General features: G+C 48.4%; 1 protein-coding gene across 4 annotated transcripts in view; it reads left to right on the forward strand.

Moving 5' to 3' along the window:
* TDRD10 (tudor domain containing 10) overlaps positions 1-14122 on the forward strand; it is a 1872714-nt gene that overhangs the window by 84720 nt on the left and 1773872 nt on the right. For 2 of the 4 annotated variants that reach the window (XM_069652002.1, XM_069652008.1), the window contains exon 2: positions 12543-12793. The exons of 1 other annotated variant lie outside the window; for it this stretch is intronic. In XM_069652002.1, the coding sequence (XP_069508103.1) occupies positions 12770-12793 (24 nt within the window). In that variant the 5' untranslated portion in view covers positions 12543-12769. Of the gene's footprint in view, positions 1-12542; positions 12794-14122 lie in introns of those variants that run through there. One more of the 4 variants, XM_069652026.1, reaches the window with a different exon arrangement.

Below are 14122 nucleotides of genomic sequence, written 5' to 3' on the forward strand. Positions count from 1 at the left end.
CCTTGTGACCATCCTTGCTTCCTTCTTGTCATTGCTCTCAAGTCTTACCTGCTTAAACCCGACCCGGAACGTCCACGGACTGCTCTCGTCTAATCCCTCCAGTCTTACCTGCTCATACCAGACCCGGAATGTCCACGAACTGCAATCGTCTAATTTCTCAAATCTTACCTGCTCATACCAGAACCGGAACGTCAACGACGAACTGCAGCTATCTCATTTCACAAGTCTTACCCGCTCGTTGTTACAATCAGAAAACCCACGGACTGCATACATCTCATGAGTCTCGCCTATGTCATATCATCTTTCTGGAACTGTCAAAGACACTTTTGGAACATCCAGGACTGTCGCGCATCAGCACAAGGACCAAAGGACATTGGCGCATCAGTGCAAGGATCAAAGGACACCAGCGCAACAGCGCCCAGATCAATTAACTCTTTAGGTGTCCTTGTGCCGGCGGGTATAAGAAAACAAAACATTGTGTTTCCCAGACTGTCACTCCATTTCCAACGCTCCTGCATCACCTATCCAGGGCACTCATTTGGTAAGCACAAGACTATTCGTTTCTTACTTTCTTGTTCTTTTTGTATTCTTGGTAACAGTGATTTTCCTCGTTTTCAAGGTACTCACCAGTCTAACTTGGAACTATTCAGTCCCAGTCTGATTTTCTTGTTTGTGAGTATCAGTTCAGTATCTTGCTTTGGAGAGTCCATTGCCTTAACCCACATGTTAATATCTGGTTAATCTTTCTTGCAGCTAGCTGTTGGGAGTACCAGGGTGTACCATACTTTCAGGCAATCCTCAATCTGTCCTTTGTAACTCTTGCGGGGTATATTGTGAGAGAGCCTAAATTGCATCACGACGTGTCAAGCCACCACTACTATACTGAGCTTTTGTGTCATAACACTGAAGTCATAGAGTTTGGACATCTTAACCTACCTCAAAGGTGTATGGATATCCTGAAGGAAGCACAAAAGCCTAACACTAGAACTGTTATTTCGACAAGTGGAAGAGATTTGTAATTTGGTGCCAGTCTAAACAAATTACCCCATAGAATGTACCCCATCTCACATTCTAAATTATATGCTCCACTTGCTAGACTCGGGGTTAGTATTCAACTCTTTAAAGGTCCACCTGGGGGCCTTGTCAGCCTACACCACCTCCCACAATAAGGTCTCATGGTGGAAGGTGCCGGTCATTAATGTATTCGTTGAGGGAGTAAAGAGACTCCACCCTCCTATTTCAAACCGGCCGCCAGGATGGGATCTCAATGTTGTTCTCGCTAAGCTCATGCGTCCCCCTCTCGAGCCGATGCAGAAGTCAAGTCCTAAACCCCTGACTTAAAAAACTGCCTTCTTGGTGGTTATTACATCCATAAGAAGAGTTGGTGAATTGCAAGCATTGTCAGTGCCGGATCCTTTCATTGTCATACACAAGGACAAACTGGTTTTACGTACTCATCCTAGGTTCTCTGCTAAGTTCATCTCAACATGTCATGTGAACCCGCCCATTGAGCTTCCGGCCTTCTTCCAGAACCCCCAAAGCTCAGCTGAGGTAAAACTCCACGCACTAGATGTAAGGACAGCAGCCCTTTACTATGTAAACAAGACCAGACCGCTAAGGAAAACAGAAAAAACTGTTTCTCTCTGTAGCCCCAGGCAGAGAAGGAGATTGCATTTCCAAGAATGCCATCTCCAGATGGATAGTCGAGTGCATACAACTGTGCTATTCCCTGTCAGACAAGACACTACCTTTCACGCCAAGAGCTCACTCCACAAGGAGCACAGGAGCTACTCTGTCCCCTTAGACAGCATTTGCAAAGCAACTACATGGAGCTCAGTACACACTTTCTCTCAGCACTACTGCATTGACACACATTCCAAGACAGATGCACAGGTGGGACAAGCGGTTCTAAGACATCTGTTCGCCCATGAACCTTCTCACAACCCACCACCTTCTCCTAACACTGCTCGCTAATCTATGCACAGCATGTAATCTAAGCAGATTCCACAAGCCTCAGAAGGGATACATTACTCACTGTAATTGTATTTTTGATGCTTGTATCTGCTTAGATTCACATGCGCCCACCCTTTCTCCCCTCGGAGAGAAGACGCGTGGATGCTTATGAGCTTATCTGATACATTCTTTTTGGATACATCTGTACTCCTGCTACACTTCATGCTACGTCATGTCAGACAAATAACAATCTGAGGGACCTCGACACGTGAAGGACCATGGGTACAGTGGACGTCACAATAGCGATAGTGTTACAGGCACCCCCTGTCTGCGTCCCTTTTTGAATTTTGAAAATAAAAACTGTAACTCTGTAGTTTCCACTAGATGTCAGGCTATGCACAGCATGTGAATTTAAGCAGATGCAAGCATCAGAAATACGATTACGGTGAGTAATGTATCCCATATAGATTGATGTGCCAGGCACTTTTTATCTCTGAAATGTTATATGGTATTGCTGATGAAGTAAATGTTTGCATATTTTATGTATTTGCACCAAATAGTGCTTCATTTTTTGTAACCATGTGCTAAAGGTTTTTATTAACTAACCAAATGCACAATAGAATTTTTAAAAAAAAGATAAATCCTTTTTCTTTACAGAAAAAAGGTTAATTTTGATTTTCTTTACCTTCTATTAAACGGAAAGAAAACTGATATCTGGGACTGATTCATTGGGGCTCATTGCGAGTATTGGGTTACCGGCACTTGGTCTGGCAGAATTAAGAGTGTAGTAACACAGGGGATTTTGGAGGGCATACTGGGATGGTAATTCTGACAGCAGAAATTCCTCCAGCACATGACTGCAGGTTTTTCCTCAACTTTAACTCCAAACCTTGAATTTGGTAGTGAAGTAATTCCATTATGGGCCAATAAAATGGTGATAGCTGAATTACCACATTTTTTTTTACCACATCTCCAAATCCATAATTAACTCCATTGAGCCAGTGCTCAGACAAGCTGCATTTTATTCTGTTTTCAGTTTCTCTTATTTGAAGTGACACGACACTGTTTGAATCTCCTGGTTTGAAAAAGACAGAACTTATTTGAATCTATTGTTCAAAAATTCTTCAACGCTACTCAAATGCTAGTGACTTATTGGCTCGATTTGGATCAAGCTGATTCAAGCCATGAATTGGACATTAATCACATCTGCTTGGTTCCACTCACGAGCCATCTCTAAGAAGGCTTGAACGTCTCGATCCCAGTCAAATAATTGTTTACAATTTTTGAACAGGCACTTGAGTCGAGTACTTTAAGGCCTGCCATCCCGAATTCCAAGCATGCTTGACTTGACTTTAGAAGTAGACAGGGAAACGGAAAGAATTTCAATTGCCAAGCAAATTTCTTTCAAAAAGACACTCCCTCTCTGTGCTCTTTTTCAGTGCACCTTCAGCATGACCGGCAAAATTTGCTTTATTGCTTCAATTTGACAGTGAAAACCTGCAACAATGTTACAGTTTTATAGATAAAACCTTTCACTTTTGGCATTACACCTAAGGAATGCTCATTCTAAAACTATTCCTGTACAAGTTTACAACTAAAATGCATACCTTTTATAAAGACAGTCTTGTAAATATTACAAACAAAATACAAATGCATTTAATTTGCTAACTCTTTTTGTGTATTTACTTTACTTCCAACTAGGTTGTATTTATACCACCAAAACATATATTGCTATTACAACTATATCCTAGCAGATTTGTAGGTCTTGGGAGGGCCGATTATCTCTTGTGATAACAATCCTTTCTCCAGCATTGGATCTTTCATGGATTCACATGCTGTGAATATTTCCCTGTTGTCAGGCTGGAAAACCTTGGTAACGTTAACTCAGCGTTTTCCTGTGGAAAACTGACACTTTAGTGTCCTATCAACGTCCTTTTTGGGTTCTTTGGGCTCCACCAATAGGACGTCTGTTATAAATAGCCATGCCCCCGCAGCTTCCCTTCAGATTTCAACCGTCTCCAAACTGTTGGGATCACCTCGTGTTTTGCACGTGCGTTTGGTGTCGTGTGCTAGGATGTCGTCTGTAGCCCAGAAGTCGTCTTTTTTTTCGCCCTTGTGGTACCTGCGGCTTGAAGAAGGTATACAGATGGGATGGTCATGTGGACTGTCTTTACTATCTCTACCCCCATCACTCAGCAGATACCTGCGAGATATGTCGGGGGTTTTCGCAGAAGACCTTGAAGGACTGTAATCGACGGCTCATATGTTGGCTTAATGAGGGCTTCTGAGCTGGGTTCGGCCCGGTGGAGCCAGTCTTCGGGAAGAGCGGAGAAGTCAGTGGAACATCGCCGAGCGGCATCGGCTGAACGTCCGGTGAAGAAGCATCGGGCCGCATTGCCTGCATCGGCAGAAAGGCAGCAAGTCTTCATCGAAGCCGCAGCAGGCGAAGACGAGTGGCTCCTTGTTGTCCAAGCATGGTCGGTCCGACCACTCCAGGGGGGTCTGGTGGTAGGCCCGAGAATTCTACTGTGTCTGAGAAAGTCCTGGCGAAGCCAAATGAGTCTTCGTTGAAGCACTCGGCCTCCAGGGACCATCACAGGTCTTCCTCCAGCCGGGAATCTTCAAAGCACCGGTCCGGTTCTTCCAAAAAAACGGCTGCCTTTTGAGTCTATCCTTCCTGAGAACATTTTGCAGCAGGATCCAACTACATTTTCAGTTTCTTCAGAAGTGGAGGAGGAAAAGGAGCAGGTGTTTGACCCGTCTTCTCTGGATCTGTAGAGTGTGAGGCCTTCCACGTCGAGTGGAATAGGGGCTGGGCTTCCCGGTTATCCACTGGTTAACCCGCAATCTCTACTGTCATTGCAAGTGCTGTCTAGGCTTCAATCGGTGTTGGGGCAGCTGGATGCAAGGTTGCCTCCTCCGAGTCCGGTGGTGCCAGTGGTCGAGGTGATGCCTGGTGAGGTTCCTAGGACGTCTCCTCTGTCACGGTTACCGTTGCCATTGGGCCATCCACGGTCTCATCCTGAAGAAGGCGAGCTACCTCAATCGGACCCTGAAAGTGTTCCGCGAGACACCCTTTATACTGTATCGTCGTCACTGATGAAGGATGACGCGTGGGACACGGACGAAGTAGTGGAGCAGCCCTGTAGGCCGGCGCAACCCTCTCCACCGTATGATATTGGGGCGTTCCACGCCATGATGTTGAAAGCATGTCTGGAGTTGGGACTGGCACCTGAAGGTGAACGTAAGGACTGCTTCCTCTTCGACCATATGGGCAAGCAAAGGAAGGCGGTCTTCTCCGTGCCGATTCTCGACCATAAGTGGCAGGAGGGCCTGCGCACAATGCGCCACCCGTTTTCAGAGACGGCTGTGAAGGGTCGCCTTGAAACGAAATTCAAGGCTTCGGAGTCGACCCCTAGATACTTGGTGTCGCAGCCCACGCCAGAGTCTGTGGTGTCGGCGGCTGCCAGCCAGAAGGCCAGGAGCCAACATAAATGAGTTGCGCCTCCGGACATTGAGGCCAGGAAGCAGGGTGCTTTTGGTAAGAAGGTCTTGCCGGTCGGGGGTAAAGGCTTCAAATTCCTTGGCAATCATGGCCAGATATGATCATGAAATGTGCCATTGGCTGGCCCCAATTCTTGAAAATCTGCCGGAGAAGCGCCGAAAGGAAACAATGCTGTTGGTGCGTGAGAGGGAGGAGGCCTCCAACCACAGCATAAATATTGCCGTGGGCCTGGCAGAGTCAGGTTTTAAGCAGATCAACAATGGGGTTGTACTTCGGCCCCAGGCCTGTTTGAAGTGCACTGACTTCCGCACGGAGGTACAGTATAAGGTCATCGACATGCCCCTGTCAAGGCGAACACTTGTTCGGTGAGAAAATCGATAAAGCCCTGAAAGGGATGAAGGAGGATATGAAAACCGCTAAATCTTTGGGTTCCTTGCAGAGTGGGCACTCTTTTCGTTCCTTTCAAGCTTCCGTGGAGCCTCTGGGAAATGCCCGGTTTGCTTCCACCAGAGATCGTGGTTCCAGGTGCTCCAGCTACTCCTTGCAAGGGTATCGGCAGTCTGTCCAGTCAGCACAGAAAGGACGGGACCTCCAGGCTCATCGAAAAAAGAGTTTGCAGTCCTCTGCGTCTTAGGGGAGGCAAACTAAGCCTCAACAGTGACTGCCATATGGACAGTCTACTGGGGGGCAGGGTCGCCATCCACGTCGACGAGTGAAGAAAGATAAAATCAGATCGCTGGGTGCTAGACACGGCACATCTTGGCTACTCGTTGAGTTCCGGCGTCCTCCGGTCCCTAATCCGCTGGTGTATGTGCTTCAGCCGCATCTTCCAATCCTGCGACAGGAGGTGGTTCTCATGCTAGAGAAAGGGGCGATAGAACCAGTTCCGGTTGTGGAGCGTGGCCAGGGGGTTTACTCCCGATAATTTGTTGTGAAAAAGCCCAACGGCAAGTGGAGGCCTATTCTGGATTTTCGGGCATTGAACAAGACTCTACAACGCCTCAAGTTCAAGATGCTCACCCTCCAAGATGTCATCCGGCCGGTGCAGGTGGGCCAGTTCGTGGCGTCGTTGGATTTGCGGGATGCCTATTTTCACATCCCTGTGCGGCGGAGGCACCGCAAGTTCCTGCAATTTGTGGTCGGAGAGGAACACAATCATTTTCGGGTCCTCCCGTTTGGCCTGAAGTTGTCCCTCAGGACCTTCACGAAGTGTCTGGCTCCGGTGGCGGCCTTCCTCCAGAGGGGAGGTCATCATGTGTACCCCTACCTGGACGATTGGTTGGTGAGGGGTTTGTCGCAGGAAAGGGCACGAGTCTCTCTCGTGGTGACCATGCAGCTTTTACAACGGCTGGGATTCGCCGTCAACTTCGAAAGATAATTTTTGACGCTGTCCAGGGAGTTGGTGTTTCATGGGGTGCAGTTTATTACCCAGCAAAATCTGGTGACGCCTTCCAGCGAGTGTGTGCAAAAATTGCGGGCCAAGGCAAGCAAGTGGAAAGGGGGAGCAGCTGTTTCGGTCTGAGATTACATGTCACTGTTGGGGGGCCGTGCCATCGTGTATCCCTCTTCTGCCCAATGGTCGCCTCTTCATGAGGCCGGTGCAAGAGTTACTCGCGGACAGGTGGTTGCAGAGTTGAGGACTGTGGTCAGACAAGTTGGTGGTCGACAAAAGCCTGTTGGACGCACATCGCTGGTGGGCGTGCACAACCAATCTTGTGAGGGGGTATGCCCTTGCTGGAACCGGAGTTCCAGTTTACGATTGTGGCCGATGCCTCCCAGGTAGGGTGGGGGGCACACCTCGACGGCTTACAGGTGCAGGGCCTGTGGTCTCGGGTGGAGACTATGTTCCACATCAATGTGCTTGAGTTGAGGGCGGTGCACTGGGCCCTAAAGTCGTTTCTAGCGCGATTTCGCGGATTGGTGGTGAGGGTGCTGACAATACCACCACAATGTTTTATTTAAGGAAACAGGGGCTCACACATTTCCGAGTCCTGTCGAAGGATGCACAGGACGTTTGGCATTGGGCTCTAGCTTAAAGGATCAGTCTTGTCGCTTTCCGTCTGCCCGGAGTGCTGAATGTTCAAGCAGACGCACTTAGCAGGGACGCCAGCCAGCTGCACGAGTGGAGGATGAAGGAGCAGCATGTCTCGAAGATCTTCCGGCGATGGGGACATCCTCCATTGGATCTTTTTGCTACGAGGGAAAATGAGCACTGTCTGGAGTTCGCCAACAGAAGGGCTCAACCCGAGTCCTTGGGGGATGCGTTTTTGTTCCCGTGGACGGGACTCTTCGCATATGCGTTTCCCCCGTTGCTGCTCGTTCGGCAGACCATCCAGTGGATTCGGAGGTACCAGTGCCGAGTGATTCTAGTGGCCCCGTTCTGGCCCAGGCAGACGTCATTCTCAGATCTCCTGCATATGGCGATGGAAGAGCCGATTCGGGTGGGAGAGGCCCCGGATCTCCTATCTCAGGACGACGGCAGGGTGTGGCATCACAATCTGGCATCTCTCAGCCTGGCTGTGTGGCTCCTGACCACTCTGAGTTTGGCCATTTGAAAATATCCCGAGAATGTCGACGCATTTGGAGGCAGCAAGGGCGCCTTCCATGAATGTCTCGTATGGGCACAAATGGACGAGATTCTGTGAATGGTGTAAGGGCCATCCTGGTGTTGAACCTTTTGAACGTTTTTCCGGCGCAGGTTCTCCCGTGCCTGTTGCACTTGGCGGAAGGGGGACTGGCGTTGTGATCCATTAAGGTTAATTTGGCAGCGATTTATAGGTTCACGAGAAAGCACCATGCTGCTCCCCTGTTCAGTGATCGTTTGGTGAACAATTTTCTAAAGGGGTTAGTTCGGACATTTCCTCCAGTGAAGAAGTTTGCACCAGTGTGGAGCCTTAATGTGGTCATTTCGGCTTTGATGAAGCCTCCTTTTGAACTCATGTTGACGGCTTCCTTGAAGTTCCTCTTATGGAAGGTGGCTTTTCTAGTGGCAATTACCTCGGCCAGACGGATGTCTGAATTGCAAGCACTGGTCATTGACCCTCCTTACCTGAGATTTGTGAAGGACAAGGTTCTCCTGGCCACTAACCCGCACTTTATCCCGAAAGTGCCAACAGCATTTCACAAACTTGCCTCTATTGCTTTACCCTCGTTTTTTGCTAATGCATCCATGCCAGCGGAAAGGGCCCTGCATTCTCTGGACGTTATGAGGGCCCTAAAGGAAAACACTGAGTTAAAGTTACAGAGATTTCCCAGCCAGACGGGGAAATATTCACAGCATGTGAATCCATGAAAGAAACCAACGCTGGAGAAATGGAACTTCAGGTAAGAAACTAAACCCTTCCCCAACTTAGCTTCACCTTGGGCCACTATGGAATTCACCTATTAGTATAACATTTCAAATGGATTGTGTCCTCCCACATATTCCTCATCTTTGATATCTCCTTCCAGCTCCAGCTGCTTTGGAAAAGGTTTTCTCCCTGTAGAGGGCGCCGTGCATCGTTACCTCGTGCCCTTCGACGGCCTCCGTCCGCGCTCAAGTCCGACGTTGCCCGTCTTTATATATTGCACGCACTGCGTCTGTTACTTTGTTCTGTTTTTCCGTTCCACAGTTTGCTTCGGATCGGTACATTGAATTGTCATTTTGACAGTTATTATTTGAAATGTTGACTCCAAAAACTGGATTTAAGAAATGCGCGGATTCTGGGGCCAAGATGCCCATCACTGACCCACACTGTATTTGTATCTGGTGTCTTGAGCTCAAGCACAAGACTGAAGACTTGTTACTGTCAGTCCGTGAGAGGGAAGGCGCTAAAGGAGAGGAAGGAGAAACTCACTTCGGGTAGGTCCTTATGTAAATCCCCATCGACGACTCCTTCGAAGTAAAGATCCTCAGATGAAAGGAGCTCGAGGGGGGGATTCGCCACCACGGAAGCTCTCCCAAAAACGCTTGCCGTCTCGAAGTGGTTCACGCCATTCATCGTCCTCGGCTTCTGATAAGAAGGCCAAGAAAAGGCACCATAGTACGACGTCCTCCTACTCTTCTCACGAACGCAAAGTATCTTGCCCAGGAAGGTCGGCCTCTAAGGCCGAGTGGGAGAATTTTCACCTTCGATGTTAAAATATTTGGCAAGCGGCTTCTCCCTCCCCTTCCAAAGAGCTGAAGAAGGCCCATGACCCCATTGCGCCTTGTAAGACCAAGAAGGTGTCTGTCAAGGTTTCAGCAAGCGTGGCCTCGAACTTGGGCTCAAAACCTTCGACCCATCGAGTAGACTCGAAGCCTCGAGACAAGGAAAGCTTTAGGCCTCATTCCTCTGTCTCATCGAGTCACGGGTCGGTTTCTTCGGCGTCAACGCTGTCGACAGAACCAGTGAATATTTTTAAACCTCTCCCGAACAAAGACTTGTGACGACACCCCTCCTTTTGGGCTTCAGTTTGGGACCCCAATGTCCCTGAGACTCTGATTTCAGAGGGGTCTAGGATGGAAAAACTAATAGACTCTAAAGATGCAAGTGGTCTAGATACCTTTCCTGAGGTGGAGTTTGCTTCATCAGACTCCTCTTACGGATCCCTTATGAATAGAGTGGCTGAGTATCTAAGATGGGGAAGGCCCGCCACTGTTTTATCAGCAGGATGACCTTACTGATATTCTAGATAAATGTCAGCAAAAGGACCCTTTATTTCCTTTTCAGACTGCTTTAAAGAGCAGGCTAATGACTAATTGGGAACCCCCAGATCCCAACCCTGCAGTGAATAAGAACCTCATTAGGAAATGCATGGCATCAAGTGTGGATCCGGACTTTTTTTCTAAACCTCCGACTCCTGAAAGTCTGGTGGTGCAAGCTGCCACCTCATCATCAAGGACTGCTGACTATTCTGCCTGACTGGGTCAACAAATACTTTTATACGCTGACCAAGAGGGTTTTCTCTGCCAGTAGCATGGTGCTAAAGTGCATAAATTCTACTTGTGCCTTGGCCAAATTTACAATCACGTTATGGGATGTTTTAGCTATGGTGGCAGAACATATCCCAGAAGTGGAGGAAAGGAATGGTTTCCTAAATATCATTAGGTGTGTAAAGGAGGCCATGTGTGAGTCTCTGCAGTGTGGCCTTGATTCTGCTGAACGTGTCAGCAGGGCTATGGCTGTTAGAACTGTTTTACACAGGTTCACATGGCTGTGCAATTTTTGATTTGCATCTGATCAATCCAGATTATTGAACATGCCTTTCGATGGTTCCCATCTGTTCGGGAAACAAAGCGGATGAAATTTTGGAAAAACTTCAGTCATCCAAAGCGGCAGCAGAGTTGATTGGCACGGCTCTAAGGCAACCACAACAGCCCCATCGGACCCCTCAAGGTTGGAGGGGTTGCCCCTTTTGATATTCTACATCTTTTGGAAGAGCAAGGGGTCAGGCGAGCCAAAGTGCCAGCAAAGATTTCCGAGAGTTTGACAAGGTTGTGGTGGAAAGACCGCCCTAGCAGCAACCTCCTAGCCAGCCGCTGCCGCCACAGCTACCCCAAAACCTCTGAGGGCTTAGTCCACAGGACTGTTGTAAGGGGCAGACTCACTCAGCATTTGAAAGAATGGCAGGGCATTACTTCCAATGCTTGGGCCTTGCAAATGGTAGCCCAGGGTTACTACTTCCCTTTCTTAAAAATGCCTCAAGATCATCCACCAGGCAGCCACTCCCTCAAGGTTCCAGATCCGTTCCTTCTGCAGGAGGTGTCCATCCTGCTGGAGGAAGGTGTTCTAGAGCCTGTACCTGTAGCGGAAAGTAACCAGTGGTGGTGCTCCCCATACTTTTTGATCCCCAAGAAAGACTGAGAATTGAGACACATTCTGGACTTGAGATACTTGAACAAGTGTCTCAGGAAGGACAAGTTCAAAATGGTTACTCTTTCTCAGATTCGTCATGCCCTCCAGCTCCAGCATTGAATGGTATCATTGGACCTTTGTTGTGAAGGGGGATGTCCGTTCCAAACCCCCAAACACTTTCGAATGTGGCAGCGTCCTGAGAGTATGCAGTAGGGTCTCGTGGACGTTACAGGGGGTAGGTTGTGCCGGCAGGGGCTATGGCTCGGGGAGGGTGCTACATGTTTTAGCTTTAGGGCACATTGGGGTGTAAATGCCATCTTAGATAGTAGTAGCCTTATTGAAATTGAGGCCTAGCCTTGCGCTGCAGTCAGAGCCGTGGCCCAAGCCACACACATGGAAAAAAAAAGAGAATAGGGAATAAGTTGTAGCATGGGCACCGGTGAGAGAGGCCAGATCTGCAAAGATTTGTAAACCTTTCATTGTCTCAAGTGGCCAGAATTCATATCCCAGAAGGAATGAGCTCTGCAAGGCCACAAAGGGGTTGAGAGCTCTCTGCAAAAAGCGATCCCACAAGGAGAGCACAAGCCTCCGGCCTTCCCTGTCCCAGCTCTAAGTAATAGCACCCAGATACCCTTATCCCAGGACCCGCGGCAATCCCAAGGTACCAGTCAGTCCCAGACCACCGACCATAAAACTGTTAAACCTCCAATCGATCAGCAAAGATCAGAAAGCAGGACCAGTTGCCTTCACCATAGGTCACGTGATTTATGCTGCGAGATGCCGTGAGGGATAAAACAACATAGCCAAAACGAGGGTTAGGAGTTTTGGATTGGCGCCGACGTGTCTGAAATCGAGCTAGTGAGTGCGATGATATCACCTTGATATATCCTCTTAGCCCTTTTCTGCAGTACCAGGTGCACATTAGTTTAGAGATGGCGCAAGTATTGTTTTTCTTCACATAATTACCAATTAGTCGTAGCTTCATGTCTGATGTGGAAGGAGGAACCCATGTGGAAGAAGATGGACAGACGGGCTGGGACGAATGGCCTGGCATCCCTTATGGAGCAGGTATTCTATGTATAGGTTGACACTAGCCAGTCGGATTTGTATCTTATGTATTTACGTCACTGATGATGCTCTGTGCCTTCATAAAGTGTTGCTCGTACTAACTTTGCCAGAACGTTCCATGGTAGCAGAGTGCTTTGCTGCCGCATTTCTATTTTTGTGGAAATAATACTTTGTTCTCCTTGTGGGTTGCATTTTTTCAGGTCTGAGCATCGAGTGGTCTCTCCTTGGAGACCCTGACGTAATCCCTGCAAAGACTGAGGCTTCCAGGCCGAATCTCTGGGGGGGCCGCGTCCACCTGCAGTGACCAGTCCCAAGCGCGCAACCCCCAGTGGTGTACAAGTGCAGCTTTAACAGAATTCCACTCCAAAGAGCAGACGGGGACGCGGCTCCTAGGGGAGTGCAGGCCGTTATTGGGACCCTGTGACGGATGAGCTCGGGTGAACACACAGATGTAAGTACACCGCTTGCGAGTGACAACAAACTGGGTAAGACTGATTGGGGATATGAAGTGCATGTGTGTAATGAGAAAGCATGAAAGCCACGTGGCTGTGTTTTTGTATTTTTTAAAAAAATAATATTGTTATTAAGGAGAGAACTAAGAGGACAACAGGAGTGCGGGATCCTTTCCGAGTAAGGGGAGAAGGTTGCGCAATATTGTTATTGTGATAAGGGGAGGCAAAATTCCGTATAATTATTGAGCTTGGATTCCTTTACCCAATATATCCTGGGTGAGGGAAGGAGACAAGGATGTGTTTGTTATTTTGGCTTGTTTTAGTTTGTTGTTTTGTTATGTTTTATTAGTATTGTGTAATAAGTGATGGTCAACAGAGGGCTTGCGGGAGTATGGTGGGTGAGTGGGTGCGAGTAAGGCAGGGGCTGCAGACAAGGGGTGACTGGGAGGTGGGAACGGTGATAGTGGCGGACATAACTGCACTGTGTGCGACGCATATTTAAACGTTTTTGTGGAAACCATAACGAGTGCCGATATGGGGGTAATTACTCCTTTGGAATACATGTATAGTGCATTGTCATTGTTTTGGGAGAAGATGAAGTACCACAAGCAGTGGGTGGCAGAGGCCCAAGGAGCGATGCCCCATCCCTGGCCATAGCAGGGCACTAATAACAAAGAGATATTCAAGCACATTCCGAATTGCCAAGTATAAAAGTAAATAAACTTCAGAAACTAAGATTTTAGACTTCTGGAGGATATTGAAAATACTGTTGAGGGTATGTCTCAGCATGAAGATGGTGCTACCCGAAATATAGTAAATGCAATAGCACCAGAGAAAGGGCTGCACCCTGCGCCTAAGGAGGGCTCTATCCACTTACCACCTGCGTGGCAACGGGATACACCAACCCAACATATGTGCCCACACCTGCCACCGACCCATCCCCATATCGACCACCACCGAACAACATTATGCCACGAGAGAGTAAATCACTGAAGGAATTGGAGGAGACCCTAGAGATAACGGAAGCGGAGCGGCCCGCCTGAGGGGAGTGAAGGAAGGGGAGAGCAACCAGGGGTGTGGTCTGGACTAGTGGAGGGTTGGAGATATTTTGTTTTAGATTGGATAGCAGCGCAATAAAGGAAGTGCATGTTGAGAGGGGGCAAGGTGACGATCGAGAGCCGGAAAGCGTAGTTTATTGGACAGTGAGGTCAGACAGGGATGCAAACGGAGAACTGCGTGAAGGAGAATGGGATATAGCTGATGAATTCGAGGGGGAACGCCCACGAGGTGCCAGAGATATCACCCAGAGTAGAGAGCTTGTGGGGACT

This window comes from Ambystoma mexicanum, chromosome 1p, assembly GCF_040938575.1.
Source record: "Ambystoma mexicanum isolate Mex_15411 chromosome 1p, UKY_AmexF1_1, whole genome shotgun sequence".
Taxonomy (NCBI): domain Eukaryota; kingdom Metazoa; phylum Chordata; class Amphibia; order Caudata; family Ambystomatidae; genus Ambystoma; species Ambystoma mexicanum.